At 40.8% G+C, this 21,143-nt stretch overlaps 1 protein-coding gene across 1 annotated transcript; it reads left to right on the top strand.

Annotated features, from left to right (window-relative positions):
- Positions 1 to 795: 795 nt before the first annotated feature.
- Positions 796 to 10,765, top strand: TMEM125 (transmembrane protein 125). Its single transcript, XM_070745097.1, has 2 exons — positions 796 to 978; positions 7,419 to 10,765. Exon 2 carries the CDS (start codon positions 7,709 to 7,711, stop codon positions 8,378 to 8,380), a length of 672 nt encoding a protein of 223 aa, XP_070601198.1. The 5' UTR covers positions 796 to 978; positions 7,419 to 7,708; the 3' UTR covers positions 8,381 to 10,765.
- The last annotated feature ends 10,378 nt before the right edge of the window (positions 10,766 to 21,143 follow it).

The raw sequence follows: 21,143 nt of genomic DNA, 5'->3' as shown, positions 1-21,143 counted from the left end.
AAAAATCTTGAACACCCGGTTCTTATCTAGAAAAGTTCATAAGTAGAGGCGTTCATAGGTAGAGGTACCACTATACTTTGTTTAATCAACATGCAAGCATGAAATGAGGGCACCACTATTTGGCTTCCAGCCAAAACAGGCAGCCAGTGCAGAATAGATGCCAGCAGTGGGGACCGAAAATATTACACTGGAATCGCTTTCTGCCAACTGGACTGAACCCCAAATCCAGCTCAATGAGTCAATGTTTCAGAAACAGTCTATATATTTTCTAATGACTATTGCATGTTGTTCTGGTCTTTGTAGGGGTCATCAGTGATCTGTTCAATTCATACATTCACACCCCAAACAGATTTAATACTTCCTACTAGGCCTCGAGAGCCATTCCTACTCTGAAGAAGTCTGCCAAAAGTTCCCAATTCCCCATCAGAGACAAAAGACGATATTAATGTGTACCATTTCCTTACTGCTCCTGTGAAATTCCTTGAAGAAGGAAAAAAACCCCATCAATTTTCTCGCAAGAAGCCATCAATCTCTATCATCCTGTATTGTTTACCTGTACCTGTAAAGTACATCCTTCTCATTTGGCTTCACCTGCCTTATTTCCACCTCCCACGTGTACACGCACCGTCATCAGGCTGGAATGTTTCCAAGGACAACAGGTTGTCTCTCCAACCCCACGCCCTGCTAGAGAATGTACCTGCCTGGACAAAGGTCAGTGACTGTTGTAAGCCTATCAGATGAAGCGTCTAGTATTAAGACGGAGGCAGGAGGTGGAACTAGCACCTGTTACTCGATAGGCATATGCAGGCAGAGAGTGAGAAGGCAGGTTTCAGTTTTGTCTTTGGACCAGACCCTAAAAACTGACCATTAAGCACCCATAATGGAAGAGGAATATGGCACAAGGATCCCAGGAAACTCAAGAACACGGTCCAGGAAAAGATTCTGGCAACAGCATCTTCAGTGATTGATCAGCTGTAGGTGAGTGAAGCCCGTCCTAGAAAATATCTCCATGCCATGCATTCTTTCTCTTTTCGGTCAAGAAACTGCCTTCTGAAAACTTTTCAGAGGATCAGAGGGTTATTGGGCAAATAACAGGTGTATAGTAACTATTTTTCACTGTTTGAATGAAGTGGACGGAGCCATGGGTTTGGATTTCATGTCAATACATAATTTAACATCCACGGGGTTCAAGTGTTTGTTTTTCAAGAATTCCAGCTTCAATCCCACTAAAAGAAAAAGATTTGGGGGTGTTTGGGGGGTAGGTGGGAGAGATTTGTCTTCTATCTTTGATCCATCTTCCAGTGATTTAGTACTAGATTTAGCGCTTTGGTTTTCCAATCATGGGGCTTAGCTGGCGATCTGCCATAAATAGGCCTGATCTCCAGAGAGTTTTGACAGTGATCTCATGCTCTTGTGCCCGTTGGAAGGGAGGGCTTGAGCTGATGCTGTCAGGCTGTGTCTGGATCAGAAGACTGACTGCTTCTGCAAGGGAAACCTCCAGTAGCCTCCGATTAAATTATTAAACAATTGCCTGAGATAAATGAGATCTCTTATTTGAGAAGCAGTGGGGGAGGATTAATTATACTTCTTTCATTCTTATGTGCTGTACTAAATATCCACCAAATCCATTATCTGCTACTAGGTATAATTATTCTCAAATACATCCTTCTGATTTTTAAAAAAATGCATTAATTGTGGCCTTTAACTACCAGTGGTTTGATATAAATGACCACCCCATTGCTTTGACTCCAGTGCCCTATGTATCACCAATTGATGAAGTTATTATTTTCCATCTTGCTTAATTTGACAGCTATGCATGTATGTTTGGTTTTATAATAAGGGTTTTTAGTTGTTTTAGTATTGGATTGTTACATGCTGTTTTTATCATTGTTGTTAGCCGCCCCAAGTCTACGGAGAGGGGCGGCATACAAATCAAATCAAATAAATAAATAAATACAAAAAAGGGCAATGATTTTAGCCCTGAGCCAAATTAAGGTAACACTCTCTCTCAGGTCTGAATCCCCTTCTTTGCAGACCTCTTTGCAATCTTTGGTTAAGATGGTGTTAAACTAATCAGGGTTCATTTGGAGTGCCAACTTTCACTGAACAGCAGCTGGCAGACGGTTTGCTTTCAAGGACAGGTGGGCAGTGTTATGTCTTGTTTGTCCATTTCATGCACGGACAAATACAAGGGAAGCAGGAAGAAAGAAAACAAGAAAAACGCTATTGTAAATAGATTGCTTTTAAGCCTCGGTAAAGAAAGTAAAGGGTTTTATGCCAGACTGTACATTTCAATAGAATGGCCAATAAAATTATTCTATTCTATTCTATTCTATTCTATTCCATTCCATTCTTATTCTATTCAAGAGCTTCTCCTGAACATCTTCAGATTCATATTATGAACTTAGATTTCACACTGTAATGCAACTTCTTTAAACAAAAGGACATTCTGGCTTCAGAGCTCAGCAAAATTAATAGGCCTCAAAACACGAAAGCCATTCAACTGTAGTAATTATCCTATTTGCCTATGAAAATAATTTCATTTTCTAGTCTCGGATACTTTTGATATTCTACAGAGGAAGACTGTAGATACCTAGAATTTGCAACCCAGAAAATTGAAAGCCATTTTAAGCCAGGAAATCTAAATTCCTTATTAAATATTGAAAAGATTTTTAAATGGACCAGTGAGGAAATCACCATCTTGAAAATAGGGTACCAGAAATACTTTTTTTTCTACTTTTCCTAAATACTGTAATACACTTCTCAAAAAAATAAAATAAAGGGGACACTTAAAATATATAACTTCAAGTAAATCAAACTTTTTATTTTATTTATTCATTTATTTATTTTGTCCAATACACAATTAGGGTTTTAGTGGGTATATATCTATATACACATAGTAAAATACATGATGAAGGTTATAGAGGAGATACTCATAGTAAAATATATCTAAGAAAGAATAGAAGAGAAGGTATAGTAATAGAACATATCAATGAAAGAATAGAAGAAGAGATATAGGAATAGAAAAAAGGTATAGGAGATATAGGAGAGCAATAGGACAGGGGACGGAAGGCACTCTAGTGCACTTGTACTCGCCCCTTACTGACCTCTTAGGAATCTGGATAGGTCAACCGTCGATAATCTAAGGGTAAAGTGTTGGGGGTTTGGGGATGACACTATGGAGTCCGACAATGGGTTCCACGCTTCGACAACTCAGTTACTGAAGTCATATTTTTTACAGTCAAGTTTGGAGCGGTTAATATTAAGTTTAAATCCGTTGTGTGCTCTTGTGTTGTTGTTGTTGAAGGTGAAGTAGTCGCCGACAGGCAGGACGTTGCAGCATATGATCTTGTGGGCAATACTTAGATCTTGTTTCAGGCGTCTTAGTTCTAGACTTTCTAGGCCCAGGATTGAAAGTCTAGTCTCATAGGGTATTCTGTTTCAAGTGGAGGAGTGAAATCGGTGAAATCAAACTGTCCACTTAGGAAGCAACACTGACGGACAATCAATTTCACATGCTGTTGTGCAAGTGGAATAGTTGTGCAAATGAAATATTCAATGAGAACAATTCATTCTTTCAGATCTAGGATGTTATATTTGAGTGTCCCCTTTATTTTCTGAGCAGTATATATTCAGCATCCATTTTCCACCTGGATCCCTGCCTAATATCTAAAGAGGGGGGAGCCCGAAGAGCAAAGTAGCATGAAACAGTTAAATGCTGGTCAACAACTTTATCAAGCTAGAAAAATTAAATCCTGTTATTTGCACCTTAAGCTGGAAATGAAGAAAACAAGCTAATGATAAGCCCAGGTCTCAATGGCTCTGGGAGAAAAAGTGTGTACCAAGGGTTAAGACAGCTTAGATGCAAAGCTTCTATTGTCTCGCAACACAGAGAACCAGTTGGTGACAAGAGGCAGATGCTGATGAGGGACCATGTGAGACTGAAACAGTGAAAGAAGCTTTCTTATTGTGTGGGATCTCTGCTTCAATCGTCAGATTTTGTAGTACAAGGAGCAAATGCTACTAAAATGAAGACTTGTACCAAGAGCCTAAGAACTGAACATGAACACTCTTATGCAAAAGAAGAGCCAACCTGTTAAAGACACAGCGAAGACTGCAACACCTGTTAGTGGAATTCCTGAAAGGCAAGGAATCACTGACCCAGCACCCTGGAACTAAGATGTCATAAGAAGACCAGCACGTTGAAGGTAACAGGAAATTTAGACCAGTCCCTGAGGGCCTGCATGGAAGAAGCTTATTTACAAAGCATGTGTGCGACCTTTCTGGAGTAGATCAAACTTTATAATCAAGTACTAAGAAGGTGTGTAACAGCCAAGGAGATTAATGCTTTATGATAGTTGTTTGTGACTAGTCAACGACTGTTTGCAGTCTAAGCCAGTGTTTCCCAACCTTGGCAACTTGAAGATATTTGGACTTCAACTCCCAGAATTCCCCAGCCAGCAAATGCTGGCTGGGGAATTCTGGGAGTTGAAGTCCAGATATCTTCAAGTTGCCAAGGTTGGGAAACACTGGTGTAAGCATTTTAAGAGTAGCTATGGATACTTCCTCCATTCCCCCAAACCTAAATGTGGTATGTGGTTTATAAGAAAATTCATCTTGTTTTTAAATCACATTTCAGTTTTGTTGGATGATCACTAATTCTATTACAATACAAAATATTTCTCCTATTTATATTTATCAAACTATTCTCAACCATTATCAATCAAAATGTCAGTTTCTACTGTATATTTTTTTAATCTAGGTCATTCAATTATAATTTATAATATATATATATAATTTACATATATATTTATATATATATATATTATATATATTTATATATATATAAATTATAATTATAATTTATAAAATATATATATAATTTGCATTATACCTTTCCTAATCTATTTTTGCCTTTTTCAAAAGATATTAAGATGCTCTCATGGGACATATAATGGCCATATCCTGTTTTCTGCAATTAACAGACCTTTGTACCTAAACAGCACATTGTGTGTCTTCTGCTTGCTCTCTCATGATATTTCCCAAGTGAGCTATTAGATAAAATACTTTTCTCATTTGATTGGGACGATTGCAAGGCCTTGATACGATGATTGTGTTTTAATCTGCTGTTTTGATTTTGTGATACTTGGGATTAATTTTATACTGTTCTAATGTGCAGTGTGAAATGTTTTTTTAGGAATTGCACCAAGGCTTTTTACATTGTATGGCAAAATGTGTTGAAAAAAGATGGAAAATACCCCCTTGACAGTAGAAGAACTACAGATGTCTTCAAGGCGCCTTTGCATAGGGCTGGAGAAAAGAAAGAAGGGATATCATGAAAGGGTGTCCTTTAATAATCATTAGAGAACCATCTTTGTACAGTAATTAGAGGGACATGAGGATGAGCCCTAGGATCAAAGTAATTACCCTAATTATTTTATGAAAAATATATCCGAAAGAACAGGCTATTTTATCATTCTTAATACTTTTAACAAATGCAAAGGTAACCTCAACATGATGTAAACTGGATTTCAATATAGAATAGAATAGCCAGGTTTATTGAAGATATGATTCGACACCCAAGGAATTTGTCTTGGTGCATCTGCTCTCAGTGTACATAAAAGAAAATATACATTTGTCAAGAATCATGAGGTACAACATTTAATGATTATCATAGAGGTAAAATAAGCAATCAGGGAACAATCAATACTAATAAAAATCTTAAGGATACAAGCAACACGTTACAGTCATACAGTCCTACCGTGTTTCCCCGAAAGTAAGACAGTGTCTTACTTTCTTTTTACCCCCAAAAGCCCCACTACGTCTTACTTTCGGGGTATGTCTTACATTGGGAAAAAATTGAAAGGGTCGCGTTCCCGAAGGCATCTCCCCAGAGTCCAGAAGGGCAGCCGCGGGACAGGAGCCTCGTGAGCCCTTTTCCAAGTTCAACCTCAGGGCTCCAAGCGGCGTGCACGCGTGGAGCCACAGACGCGTGTCGGGGAAGCGTGTGTCTGGAGGGGAGGAGCCGCTCTGCACAGTTGGGCAGCCCCACCTGCCTGCCGGAAAGGAGGCGGGCGAAAGAGGGCGCAGCTCCGGCCGCTTGCCTCGGAGCTGGTCGGCCTCGCTGGCCGCTTGCAGCTGAGCCTTGGCAGGACTCAGTTGCTGGGACGAGCGCCTTCGCTGCAAGCCGCCGCCCGCTTGGCTCGCTTCGGACCAGCGCCATCCTTCGCTTTGCCAAGCCGGGGAAGAGGCGGTGGCGCCGCGGCGAGGCGAAGGCGAGGGGCGCGCGGGGAGCTTGGAAGCAACGTCATCGGGCTCCCCCCCGGCAATACCCCCGTGTTTCCCCGAAAGTAAGACATATGTCTTACTTTCGGGGTATGGCTTATATTAGCCGACCCCCCTGAAACCCCCGATACGTCTTACAATCAGGGGTGTCTTACTATCGGGGAAACAGGGTAAGTAGGAGGAAATGGGTGATAGTAATGATGAGAAAAAGTAATAATAATAGTAATGCAGACTTAGTAAATAGTTTGACAATGTGGAGGGAATTATTTGTTTAGCAGAGTGATGGCATTGGGGGGGAAACTGTTTTTGCCTTTTCTCACTGGAAAATGAGACATGCCATTGCAGTAAATATAATTTCTCTTTGCCTCCCATCAAGACAAAAACTAGTACAAAGAGCCAAGTTTGGCAGCCTTGCAATATCAAATCAATCTTTTCTTAAAGAAGAGATTATAAGTATTTTTAAGATGATTGTCAAATTGATAGAGGTCGAGGTGTTACTAAAATAGCATTAAAACCTGAGACTAGAAATAAGGGAAGTATTTCTTATATTATGCTGCAAATTATTGAAACTGTGTAAATGAGAAAATCCATCCAAAAGTTTCATAGGGGCAAGTATCATTTATAAGTTACTTATTATTAGATATTCTTGCTTTTCCTGGCACAAACATTTTGCCACAGGGAAAGTTTGCGATTCAACTTTCCCAGACAAGGCATGGAAGAATATATATTATTTATTTATTTATTCATTTATTAATCAGATTTGTATGCCGCCCCTCTCCGTAGACTCGGGGCGGCTAACAGCAATAATAATACAATGTAAACAAATCTAATATTTAAGTTAATTTAAAAAAACCCAATTTAAGAAACCAATCATACACACTGACATACCATGCATAAATTTTATAAGCCTAGGGGGAAGGAAAAGTCTCAATTCCCCCATGCCTGACGACAGAGGTGGGTTTTAAGGAGCTTACGAAAGGCAAGGAGGGTGGGGGCAATATAGCCCATAAAAAAAACCTGATTTGATTTGCGTGAACCCTACTTGATCCCATGGGGAGTGGTCCTCACCACTCTTTCTTCTCACCTTACAGAGAGAAAGCTCTTTTCATATTTTATCACCGTTTCCTTTACAGATAACTGGCAGGATCTGGACGTGCTCAGAAGGGAGCCTCCAAACGCTGAAACAGGTTTCAGTCTCAGCCTCGGTCGGAAGAGTCTTCCATTTCTGCTGTTCCCTCTCAATCATTTCCATTCAAGAAGAAGAAAAAAATGTGACTTGGATAGGAACCGAATAGACCTTCATTCTCTCGATTCCCAGGAAAATGTGTCAAGTACCTACCCTCCTCCTACCAGTAGCTACCAGTTGAAAGCAGCCGTTCCTATAGCCCATCGTTGCTGTATATGAGCCAGTTCAACATCCACCATGGCGGAAATGGAGCGCCTGAACGGACCCAGGCTCCCAGCTCATGCCAACCGCATCCAGAGGAACATCCTGGAGGAGCACGTGGAGCTCTGGTGGTCCCAGGAGCCCAAGAAGTCCCTTATTTGCTACGGAGTAGCAGTGGCCTTGATCCTAGCCTGTGGGGTGGGTGGCATTGCCCTGCTGTACAGTACTAGCAGCCGCTCTGGGGAGTGGAGGCTGGCAGTGGGCACAACACTCTGTCTGCTGGCCCTCTTGGTGCTACTGAAGCAGCTGCTGAGCTCTGCCATCCAGGATATGAATTGCATCCATAGACGGGAACAGGTGGCATTGCTGAAGAGCGGCGGCGCCTCGGACTGCGCCGTGCTTCTGCTGACGGCTTTGGTGCTGCTGGTGTGTGGCACAGTGCTCACAGCCCTCTCTACCACCAGTGTCGGCACTAATCCCTCAACCCCGCGCCCCTTTGCCAGCATGTTTATCAGCGGCGTTGTGCTCACAGTCGCTGGAGCAATTATCCTCTTCAGCCTGTTGTTCTATTTGACGTGGACTTCCTGCCGTACGGCTTCCCGTCAGAACCCGAGGGCCGGAAACAACAGTGCTATTTTCACTGTGTCAGGACATATTTCAGCCAGCCAGCAGTTTCCTCCTACCTCCAGCATGGCAAACCTAATTTAACCATCAAGGACATAATGGTGACTGCGATGGATTCTGAGATTACTCTGACTTTACGGTTGGATTTGCCCTACAGGTCATCTGACCCAAACTCAGCAATGTGATGAACCTTTCTCTCTACAACAGTTATTCTCAGGCAGTATTGAGGGCTAGCTTCTTGGCGATATGTTTGCTTTGCAGCACCGGGAGATTCAAAAGGAGTGTAAATGAAGGAAAACTATCCCTCTCAAGTGGGACTATGGTTATCCTAAGTAACTAAGGCAACTTGAACCTGAAGAGAAACATCTTTCTTTCTTTCTTTCTTTCTTTCTTTCTTTCTTTCTTTCTTCTTTCTTTCTCTCAGCGTTTCCACTGAAAATCCATTTCAATCTAACATTGGTTTCTGAGGCATTACTGCGCCACATATTTCTTTTTTTGCATTCAAAAGAACTAGAAGCTTGCTTTTACAAAAAGGAAAGCCGCAGCTATGTAGAAATTAAATGAGTTTTAAGCTTATGTGATGTAATAGCGAGAAAATCCAAAGTTCTATTTAGATTAGAACAACCAAAGTATGAATGCTAAAGAATAACTAAGCTACATAGAGCATATTTTCCACAAAGTGTATATTCCTAGCCAGAACACTGGGCATCATGGCAAAATACCCTAAGATTCAGCTGCCACAGCTATTGGATATAGACTGTTAAAATCCAGGTAACTACAAGATGATAGCAACAAGATATATACTGTAACTTGTTGCTATCATCTTGTGATCACCTGGATTTTAACAGTATATATGTTTCCTTTTGTTATCTTCTAGCAATCCCAAATTTTGTAACCCAAAGATGGCAATTGTGCCACTTGCCATTATTATTTATTTACTATTTATTATTTATTAAATTTATTGGCCGTCCATCTTACCACAGAATAATGGTACGTGATAGAAAATAGAAGAGAGGAATAGTATTTTCCAGTCTTAAGATTTTTGTGTTCTCCAGTTTGGAAACAAGATAAAGTCATTCAGTCCCTGGGAGTCAGGTGGCATGTAAATTTCATGAATGATTATTGGTAGTACAGTGTTATAAAAGTAAGTTTACAGGAGAAGCATACTGTGTGAATCCATGGAAGTATCAATTCGTGCAATATATGGAAAACAAAAGTGGTATAGGTATGAAGAAATAATAGTTTACTTTTATAATGGAAGTCCCTAGGTCTGATAATTTCAAGAAACATCTCAAGCAAAATGGATGGACAGCTTCTGCAGATGAACTTTATAATATCTGTCCCTTCCTGCAATGCCGGCTTTCTCAACAGCAGTAAAATAGCAAAGAAAGTCAGTAAAGTTTACTTAAATTGTACTCTACAGCTTGCAACAGTTTGTTTAGTAACCGTTCAAAGTTACAACGGCACTGAAAAAAGTGACTTACGATGGTTTTTCACTTGCAACCATTGCAATATCCCCATGGTCAGGCAATCAAAATTCAGATGCTTGACAACTGGTCCATATTTATGACGCTTGCTGTGTCCCAGGGTCATGTGATCAATTTTTGTGACCTCCTGACAAGCAAAGTCAATGGGGAAGCCAGATGAACAACGTTACTAACTTAACAATTGCAGTGCTTCACTTAACAACTGTGGCAAGAAAGGCTGTAAAATGGGGGGGGGGGGGAATCACTTAACAAATGGCCCACTTAGCAACATAAATTTTGCGCGCTATTGTGGTCGTAAGACGAGGCCTACCTTCTGAACTCTTGATTTCCATCATATGTGCAAAAGGAGATGAACAGAATGATATGTTGTTTAAGAAATGTGAAGATGTGATAGGGGGTCCTTTTATCTCAATTAAAGTACAGTCTTCCCTCGCTTTTCGCAGGGGATGCATTCCGAGACCGCCCGCGAAAGTCGAATTTCCGCGAAGTAGAGATGCGGAAGTAAATACACTATTTTGGCTATGAACAGTATCACAAACCTTCCCTTAACACTTTAAACCCCTAAATTGCAATTTTTCATTCCCTTAGCAACCATTTAGATTATTACTCACCGTGTTTATTTATTAAAGTTTATTTTAAAAAATATTTATTAAAAGCAGACGAAAGTTTGGCGATGACATATGACATCATCGGGTGGGAAAAACCGTGGTATAGGGAAAAAACCCGCGAAGTATTTTTTAATTAATATTTTTGAAAAACCGTGGTATAGACTTTTCGCGAAGTTCAAACCCGCGAAAATCGAGGGACCACTGTACAAGACAGCTACATGTCTACAGTTTTTAAATGATTTGAGCACTATCTACAATAGTGGATCTGGAAGGAAAAAGATGTTGCTTTGTTCCGCTTCTAAGCACTTTTGAAATGTAATTTGATTCATGTGTGTATCTTCAAAAAAAAATCAAAATTAAATGAGATAACATAACAGCTTGTTGCTTCACCAGGTACCCATCTACCTATGGATAGCTTACATCCAATTACCATGTTGCTAAAACATAGTTCTCACATACTCACACTCAGATGTTGTATCAATTTCCACTGGAATTGAAATGAAAAAACCTATGGAGGAATTGTCAGAGTTGATTTTTGAACTTGCTTTGGAAACATGGAGGACACCAGTCACTGGACAGCTTCCTTAATAAATATACTACAGCTGGAGTTCTTTCTTCAGAAGGCTTTTACTTCTTCGTAGTATCAAAAACTATTAAATCTATACTATATTACAGAACACCTAACCAAACAGACGACACTATCACAGACCAACCAACCACTACTAAACCACACCTAACCACTATCCGACCACACCAACCAACCACACCTATGCAAAGGTGTATTACAATATATACATAGAAAAATTTGTGGCTGTAGAATGATACTTGGTAAAGTAGGAGCCACAGAAATGTGGGGAATAGCAGCAGATTTCTGTCAGGTTTTAAAATATAATATATGTAACATTCCAAGTACAGTGGAAATACTGCAATTACTGTAAAGTAGAAGGCATGCTGAGTCGTGGTGCATCAGCAGAATGATGCTATTCCCCACATTTCTGTGGCTCCTACTTTACCAAGTATTATTCTACAGCAGTGATGGCAAACCTATGGCACAGGTGGCACGCAGAGCCATATCTGCTGGCATGTGAACTATTGCCTAGCTCAGTTCCAACGTGCATGTGTGTGCCGGCCAGATGGTTTTTGGTTCACACAGAGGCTCTGAGAAGGTGTTTTTGGCTTCCAGAGAGCCTCTGGGGGGAATGGGGGAGGGCGTTTTTACTCTCCCCCAGGCTCCAGGGAAGCCTTTGGAGCCTGGGAAGGGTGAAACATGAGCCTACTGGGCCCACCAGAAGTTGGGAAATAGGTCATTTCCAGTCTCCAGAGAACCTCTGGGAGGCAGCAGAAGCTGTTTTCACCCTCCCCAGGCCATAGTTCCCTCTAAGCTGAGCAGTGAGCAATCGCTCACTTAAAAATCATCATCAACTCAGAGTTTTCCAAACCTGCCCAGAAGCCGAGAGGGAAAGAGTGAGAGGGAAGGAGAGAGAGAGGAAGAGAGGAAGAGAGAGAAACAGATAGAAAAAAGAGAGGAAGGAAAAGAGAAAGAAAAAGAATGGGAGTAAGGAAGAGAGAAAGAAAATCAAAATCTAGTTTGAAACTAGCTCAACTATTTAAGTGGCATTTTGATATTGATAGAGTTGCCCTATTATGAGCTCACTGTTATAGACACACAGTACAGTATTTTATTTTGAAATTCTCTGAGGCAAAACAGGGTGGGGTTTTTTTTGTTTATTTATTTATTTGTTTATTTTTTATTTCTGTGCCGCCCAGTCCCGAAGGGACTGCCGCTCAGACACTATACTTTTCCGCCCACCCCCCAAAAAAATTAGAGGGAACACTGCCCCAGGCATTGAATTATGGGTGTGGGCACTCGTGCAGGCGCAATAGCACACACACACTCTCTTTTGGCACCCAAGGAAAAAAGGTTTGCCATCACTGTTCTACAGTCATAACCAGGGGTGGGTTACTCCAGCTTCAGACCAAATTGCCCAAACCATTAGTGACCCGCTGGTGATGCAACGATGACGTCACAGATCCGGTTCAGTCGGGGCTGATCTGTGAGCACCATCTTTTGGGGGGAATTTTTCACGATTTTTTTGTATGTGCCTGGATGGCTTCTCCTTTTCCACTGCTTCAAAAAGAGCCTTCCCGCCTGTCCCCAGGTTAATACTGACCTTTATTTCTTCACCCAAAGCACAGCTGATCAGCTCCTCAGCTGTGTTTCAGGCTGAATCCTGCTACTGAGCATGTGCGGAAGTGAAATTGCACGAGGGGAACTCGTGCAAAACATCATGATGTGAACCGGTGGTGAAGGTAAGTGGCACCCACCCCTGGCCACAACTTAGGATCCATTCACATGTCTTCAAGAAACCTGGCTATAGCTGTGAGCTATTAAGCCGTGAGGCAACCATTCCCATTTCAAAAGTTTACTGGAGTTGGATAGCCAATTAATTTCCTCACATTTATGGCATCAAAATTATCCTCACTTTGCATCTTACCAAAACATGTGAATAAAACAGAGAATATTCATTTTTTCTTGCTATCAACATTTAAAAGTTCAAAAAGTTCATTAATGATTTCTACATTTGCTTGGGTGTTAGCTCCACTGAATTTAGTTGGAAGAATATAAGATTAAAAGCATTCTGGACACATGTTATGCCAAAAGTATACTATATTCCCTTCTTATATTTCCAGCAGAGTGGCTCTAAGCTTTTTAGGATTTAATGTAAATCCTTTCCAGTTTCTTTAAATTCATAATTCCAATTTCAGACAATATGGAAGCCTAATTCTAGAATAAAAAGATTGATATAATTGAAGGGAGGAAGCATTATTATTATTTATTATTATTATTTATTAAATTGGTATGCCGGCCCTCTCCGTAGACTCGGGGCGGCTCACAGCAATAGTAAAAAAACAATGTACAATACAAATCTAATATTTAAAAAACTAAAAACCCATAATTTAAAAGACATACACACAACATACCATACATAAACTATATAGGCCTGGGGAAGTTTACGAAAGGCAAGGAGGGTAGGGGCAATCTTAATCTCTGGGGCGAGCTGGTTCCAGAGGTTCGGGGCTGCCACAGAGAAGGCTCTTTCCCTGGGTCCCGCCAGACAACATTATTTAGTCGACGGGACCCGGAGAAGGCCAACTCTGTGGGACCTAACTGGTCACTGGGATTCGTGCGGCAGAAGGCGGTCCGGAGATATTCTGGTCCATCCTTTAGCCAACATGTTCATCTTACTGTCATATTAATATGGTCTCTCCCCCTTCAGGTAGAAAACTAGCAGATATTCTAAAAGCCCAATTTCTTTCTCGTTTCAGATCCAAAGAACTTGGGATGCACATGTTGTAGAGGAGCTAAGTTTAACCATAATAGCCATAAGCTAGACTTCCAAAAGCCTTCAAATTCAATTACAGGTACAATGGTCCCTTGACTTTCGTGGGTCCGACTTTTGCGAAAGTCTATACCATGGGTTTTCCCGCGGCCGCCCAATGTACAATACTGTGCATTTTAACTCTCCTCCTCCCCCCCCCCCCAGCCATCCTGCTTCTTTAACTAAAAGCTCCGCTTCTGCCCCAGCCTCCCGATCCCTCCCCTTTAATTCTCGGAGCATTAGTACGCTCCACTTGAAGCCGAGCTTTACTGCCACCTGCCGCTGCCGTCTCTTCTTCCCCCACCCACCTAAGCAGTCTCCCTTACTGGTAGCTTCCAACCTCCCAGCTGACCAGCCTGGAATCCCGGTTTCGAGTCCTGGCCTGGATCCCTCTTGCCTTGAGCTTTCCCTTCCCCTGCCCTGACCGTGAGCACCGGTGCTGCTGCCGCCACCATGGGAGACGTTGGCAGCAAGCACAGCAAAGCCCCCAGCTTGCTGCCCCCTTGCCCCTGCGGGTTCTGGGGGTAAGTAAAACCAGGAATGGAGGAAGGAGGGGGAAGAAGGGAGTGTCTCTACTTCGTGGAAATTTGACTTTCACGGTCTTGGAACATATCCCCCGCAAAATGTTTCTCTATTATTAGTACCAATGTCATGTATATAAACATTGTTATATCTTTGTATAGCACCAATACCTACTTGACAAAATAAACAAATAAACAAATAAGTAAGTAAGTAAGTAAGTAAGTAAGTAAGTAAGTAAGTAAGTAAGTAAGTAAGTAAGTAAGTAAATGAATAAATAAATGAATAAATAAATGAATAAATAAATGAATAAATAAATGAATAAATAAATGAATAAAATATATGAGCAATAATGGTGCTCTCTGTGCAGTAAAATAAAAGGTTGGTCGTTTTAAATTAAGAGCATAGCTTGAAAGGGCTGTGAATAAGGTCTATTTATTTTATTTATATATTTGTCAAACAATTATAGGATGGTAATATGTATAAATAAAACATTAGAAAAGTAATGATAAGAAGTAATGATAGAAGACAATAGAACAGTAGGACAGGGACGGTAGGCACAGTGGTGCACTTATGCACGCCCCTTACAGACCTCTTAGAGAAGGGGAGAGGTCAATTGTAGATAGTCTAAGGTTAAAGGTTTTGGGGTTTGTGGAAGAAACCACAGAGACAGGTAGTGCATTCCAGGCGTTGATCACTCTATTGCTGAAGTTGTATTTTTTGCAGTCTAGTTTAGAGCGGTTGACATTTAGTTTAAATCTATTATGTGATTTGGTTGGTTGGAGCAAGTGTCACACTGACATCTTTCGTGACAGCATTTGATTAAGGTTTGAAATCTCCAAGAAGCTGGAGTGCCAAAGGATACGCAAAGGGGATTCTGCTACAGAAACAACCATCTCTGTAAAAACAGGTAACACAAAACATGTCTGAAAATGCATTTGACTTAATACCTGTTTTGTCCGTTGCTCTATTAGGTGGCAAGGTTTCTTGTTATTTCTCAGTACCTGCCAGTGTATCGTGTGCAGTTCCAGCCTCTATCTTTCACACAGAGTGGATGTGAAGGCATGCTATTTATTTAGAACAATATTGTATATTAATCACTGATCATTTGAATCCAATCCCTCCCAGAGCTTAATTCAAATTTTGAAGCAAACTAGCGCCATCTTGTGGTTTAATCATGCCATGGTATTTTCCTGTTTATTTTATTAATTAGTTTACTGGCAGCTCTATTCTGTACATTGACAGCTCTGTAATTCTTTCAGTGTTAAGTATGATATATTACGAGGGCCTTTAAAACATTTTTCCATAAACTCTCACTTTATTTATCTCTTGTGAGATTGCTCTGTCTTCCAAAAAAGAGAAGGAAGAGGTGAATCCTCTACTACAGATCTATATGTGGTATAGCCAGGAAGTAGTATTTTAGAAATTACTTCAGTATTTGAATTTTAAAACTTTTAATCATGACAAAGGTAGCACCAGTTGTGAAAATCCTTTCTCTCAGTGTTGGCGCCCTCTGGAAATAAGACCTTGTGCGTATGCATGAACCAATAGCAAAGGATTTTAGAACTCACTACTGAGGGTTCTCAGTATATATTTATTTATGCAATAGTCCCACCCACTGAGATTTCAGTACATGCCTATTCATTTGCCAAGGAGCTGTATCATAAAAGAGATTTCATACTTCCTAAATTAGAAATTCCAGCACTTAATAATTTGCACATTCAAGAACAACTGTATTGCCTCCTCAGAATCCCAAACCCCGTACATTTCATGGACAAAATAATGCAATGACCATAGCAGGAAGTCAGATAATAAATAAGATAACAATGTTTAATCTGCTCTTAAGTAAGATTGAGAGTTTTTGAGTTCGGAGGCTTATGAATCATTCCTTCCTTCTGTTTCATGGTATGGAGAGAAGCTACTTTCCAAGGAGATAGAACACAGAACTACTGTGCGTAATTTGGATTTCCAAACTGGAGAGCAAACTGAAGACGGCTTTGTGAAAACGTAGCTGATAATTGCATCAAAGACCAAGGAGTGGGTGAACAGATCAATTCCTTGCAACCTCTTCAGATAAAGAGAGGAACTGCTTCTTGCAAAGAAGTCAATGGTTTTCCTTTGGGAGGGGTGCCAGAAGATAATGGGATTAGCCTTTTTTTCCCACAATCACAACAGAGACTTTCCAAGGATAGTATTTATTTTATTTATTTATTTTATTTATTTATTAGATTTGTATGCCGCCCCTCTCCGAGGACTTGGAGCGGCTCACATTTATTAATGTTGTTGTGATTTATAGGCTGCCCAACTCCTTTTAGACTCTGGGAGGTGAACAATAATATAAAACTATATAAAAACAATTGAAAAACCCTTAGTTTCAAAATTTAAAAAGGAAGTACAAATGACAAACCAAAGATGTGACTTGGATAATTTTTTTCTTATTGGAATTACAAAAGAAAAGGCTTTAATGAATTAAACATTAAGATTGTTGGAGATCAAAGGATGTTAAACAAAATTGCACAATCTGTGGTAAATATGTATAAAGAGAAACTAATGAGAAAGTTATTGCAGCTTTTGTACAAATCCATTATATCAGATTTTTCATCATAACAGAAATCAGTGATGCTTAAATAGATCTTACCAACTGTTCTGTCGGGCTCTCTGATAGGAGCCTCCCGAAAATTCAAGGATACAAATTTCAGACACACACACGTTTGAAAATTCAAAACCATGTTCTTCATCACAAAAGTCAAAATAAACTAAGCACTCTTTTTGTATTGCAAAGAGCACTCTTCCCAAAACAACCGGGTAGTTGGTACAATGTCCCTTAAGCAGTCATTAAGTACTTAGCCAGCAGCTGTGGAGACACTGCACACCCCTTCTTCTTCCAACAAAGGGAGACACACACACGTTGCTCTGCTTTGGTTTCAAAGGTGTGAAAAAGCAACAAAGTCCAGCACACAAGATTCCTGACGAAACTGCAACAGATATTCTTCCACAATGGCCAAACCCACATGCTGCTATTTATAGCAGCAGCCCTAATTACTGGAGCCCCACCCAAACATAGGTGGCCTCCCTTATTTCCTGTAATATGTTCTTACTTGGTCTCTTCTACGCATAATTCTGCACTTGCGTGGGTCTAAAATGTCATCATCTGAAGCTATAGAAGATAAGGAAGATTGACTGCCTTGGGTGTGTGCCAAGCCCTCCTCTGCCGAGTCACTTCCACCTTCTTCTTCGTCCGAGGAAACTAAACTCTGCATCTGATTCTGTCAGCAATAACACAGGCCTGTGACATGTTGAATTTCCCCCTGCATCCACCTCCCCATTCCCTGGGGCAGGAGCTGGGCCAGAGCCAACCACAACACCAACCATACTTGGGAAAATTTACTCAGGCATAAATATTGCATTACACAATGAGAAGAGAATGTACAGTGAATGTTGCAGAATTCCCACGCTCTTTACACACCAAGCAAATCTACTGCTTACTATCACTTTGCAATATGTTTAGATAACAAGACAAAAATATACACCTCCATCTTAGTCCACGGACTGTGGCTGTCAGAAGAAAAACCTGGTGATTTTAGGGTATTAGATACAGTACTTTCTTGTTGTAGTAGTTACATTTTTGTTGTTTAAGGTCTACTACAGTATTCTATTTTTAAAAAATAATTTTTATTTAAAATATAAACATTTAAAAAGATATTTTCTCAATCATTCCATCTTTACATTCACCATCAAAGCAAACACTTGCCACCTGCAAGGTTAGCAAAAATGTATATGAATCTTAAGCTAAATTGTTGGAGATGAGGTCATAAAAATGGAACCTATGTCCCCAAATTTAAAAAATCTGGCATAAAACACAAATTTGGATAGAGGAAAGTGTACAGCAAAAGCTGGAACTAAAACCGGAAATATTTTTACTTGGCATTTTGGAAAAACCAATAAAGAAAGAACACTACGATCTAATTCAACACATAACAACGGCAATAAGGATAAATATTGCACAATATTGGAAGCAGGAAACAACACCATCCGAAATAAGTCTGATTAAAACGATTCTCGATTGTGCAGAATCAGATAAGGTGACGATGCAGCTTAAAGACCAAGAAGATTCAAAGTATTATGAAATATGGAAAGAATTTTATGAATGGCTTGAAAAAAGGGAGAAAAAAAGGAAGCTGTATAAAGGACTTGTGAATAAGTTTAAACGGGTTTAAAAATATTAGATTTATTTACAAATTTTGTAACAATTGACTATATATGCGAGAAGATAGGGAAAGAGGGAAGAGGAATCAAAGAATATAAATTATTTGAAAACTGGGTATACTTATGTCCAAATAATATCCGCTGGTAATATTCACCATATGATAAATTGACAAGTAAAAACAAAGCTGTCAACGAGACAGCAGGGATGGGGCGGAGTTATGTACAGTCTGTTTTTGTTATGTCTATGGTTTTTTCTTTCACTTCTTTTTCTGCTTACTACATTATTCTAACATGTGACCAACAATGGCAGCCAAGGGAATTTTGCTTATTTCTGTATATTGTCAAGCAATAACACTGAAATTATTGTAATAGTAATTGTTAGCATAGCTAACATGGTTTTTTGCAGACAGTCCTCGATTTACAACCACAACTGAGGCCGGAATTTCCAAGCAAGGTGATTGTTAGATGCAGCACACCCAGTTTTAGAACCTTGTTTGCCATGGTCCTTAAACAAATCGGTGCAATTAAACGAAACAGGCTGTCATTAAGTGAATCTGGCTTCTCCCATTGACTTGACTTGGCAGAAGCTGCCTGGGAAAGGTTGCTAATGGAGATCACGTGACCCTTGGGATGCCGCAACCATTATAAATATGTGCCGATGGCCGAGCAGCTGAATTTATTTATTTATTTATTTATTATTTAGATTTGTATGCCGCCCCACTCCACGAACTCGGGGCGGCTCACAACAAGGCATAAACAAATCGTACAAATCCAAATAGATTCAAATAAATTTAAATATTTTAAAAAGTTTTTAAAAAGAACCCCAATATACTAACAAGCACACACACAAACATACCAAACATAAATTGTACATGCCCGGGGGAGATGTTTCAGTTCCCCCATGCCTGACGGCAAAGGTGGGTTTTAAGAACTTTACGGAAGGCAGGGAGAGTAGGGGCAGTTCTAATCTCCGGGGGGAGTTGGTTCCAGAGAGTCGGGGCCGCCACAGAGAAGGCTCTTCCCCTGGGGCCCGCCAACCGACATTGTTTAGTTGACGGGACCCAGAGAAGGCCCACTCTGTGGGACCTAATCGGTCGCTGGGATTCGTGCGGCAGGAGGCGGTCTCGGAGGTATTCTGGTCCAATGCCATGAAGGGCTTTAAAGGTTATAACCAACACTTTGAATTGTGACCGGAAATTGATCGGCAACCAATGCAGACTGTGGAGTGATGGCGAAACATGGGCATACCTAGGTAAGCCCATGACTGCTCTCACAGCTGCATTCTGCACGATCTGAAGTTTCCGAACACTTTTCAAAGGTAGCCCCATGTAGAGAGCGTTACAGTAGTCGAACCTCGAGGTGATGAGGGCATGAGTGACTGTGAGCAATGAGTCCCGGTCCAGATAGGGCCGCAACTGGTGCACCAGGCGAACCTGGGCAAACGCCCCCCTCGCCACAGCTGAAAGATGGTTTTCTAATGTGAGCTGTGGATCGAGGAGGACGCCCAAGTTGCGGACCCTCTCCGAGGGGGTCTATAATTCCCCGCCCAGGGTAATGGACGAACAGATGGGATTGTCCTTGGGAGGCAAAACCCACAGCCACTCCTGAATGTTTATTGTATGATTGTGGGGATGCTGTGACAGTCATAAACACCAGAAGTCATTTTCATTCAGTGACATTGTAAATTTGAATGCTCACTAAATGAATGTTTGTAAGTTGAGGACTCCCTATATTAGTGATGTTGAACCTATGGCAGGGGTGCTACAGGTGGCACACGGAGCCATGTCTGCTGGCATGCGAGTTGTCGCCCTAGCTTAGCTCCAACGTGCATGTATGTGCTAGCCAGCTGATTTTTGGCTCACACATAGGCTCTGGGAGGGCGTTTTTGGCTTCCAGAGTGCCACCGCGAGGATGAGGGAAGAGTGTTTTTACCCTCCCCCAGCTCCAAAGAAGCCTGTGGAGCCTGGAGAGGGCAAAACACGATCCTACTGGGCCCACTAGAAATTGGGAAACAGGCCACTTCTGGCCTCCAGGGGGCCTTCAGGGGATGGAGGAAGCTGTTTTCGCCCTCCCCAGGCATTGAATTATGAGTGTGGGCACTCACACGACAGTGCTCGCCCACGCTCTTTCAGCACCCAAGGAAAAAAAGATTCTGTCACGCTGTATATTGACAGCCCCTCAGAGACATTTAGTAATGAAACAGTTAACTAGTGTGTCTTATTGGATCCTCCTCTGTGTCGTTTTCTTCTCTTTCTTAACCTCCATGATGTAAGAAGCATATGTTCTCCTGTCCCTCGAAACAGTCTTTTATTTCTTTAATCTCTGTTTTAAAATAAATATCTTGTTTTTAAAAAAATGATTAAGGCTTCTATCCATCGGCCTCCGGAGTTAAGATTTTAATTTCTATGACAGATTCGCCATCACTGGCCTGTATAGACAGCACCAGGACAGATAGTATAATTATTGTCCTTAATATAAAGCAAGGCCAGCATCATAGGGGCAAAAGTAAAACTGCAGTTACCATGATGCCCCAATTATGCTGTAAATAACTACTGTAATAAAGAAAGGCTTAAAAACAGCAATGAAGCACTTGCTCCAAATTCCTTTTTAGCAAATCAGTGAGTTTTCAGGGAAAAGGAGAATCTCA

The sequence above is a fragment of the Erythrolamprus reginae genome, chromosome 3 (genome assembly GCF_031021105.1).
Source record: "Erythrolamprus reginae isolate rEryReg1 chromosome 3, rEryReg1.hap1, whole genome shotgun sequence".
In the NCBI taxonomy this organism is placed as follows: domain Eukaryota; kingdom Metazoa; phylum Chordata; class Lepidosauria; order Squamata; family Dipsadidae; genus Erythrolamprus; species Erythrolamprus reginae.
The sequence above is the reverse complement of the archived record's forward strand: the minus strand, read 5'-3'. Positions and strand labels throughout refer to the sequence as shown.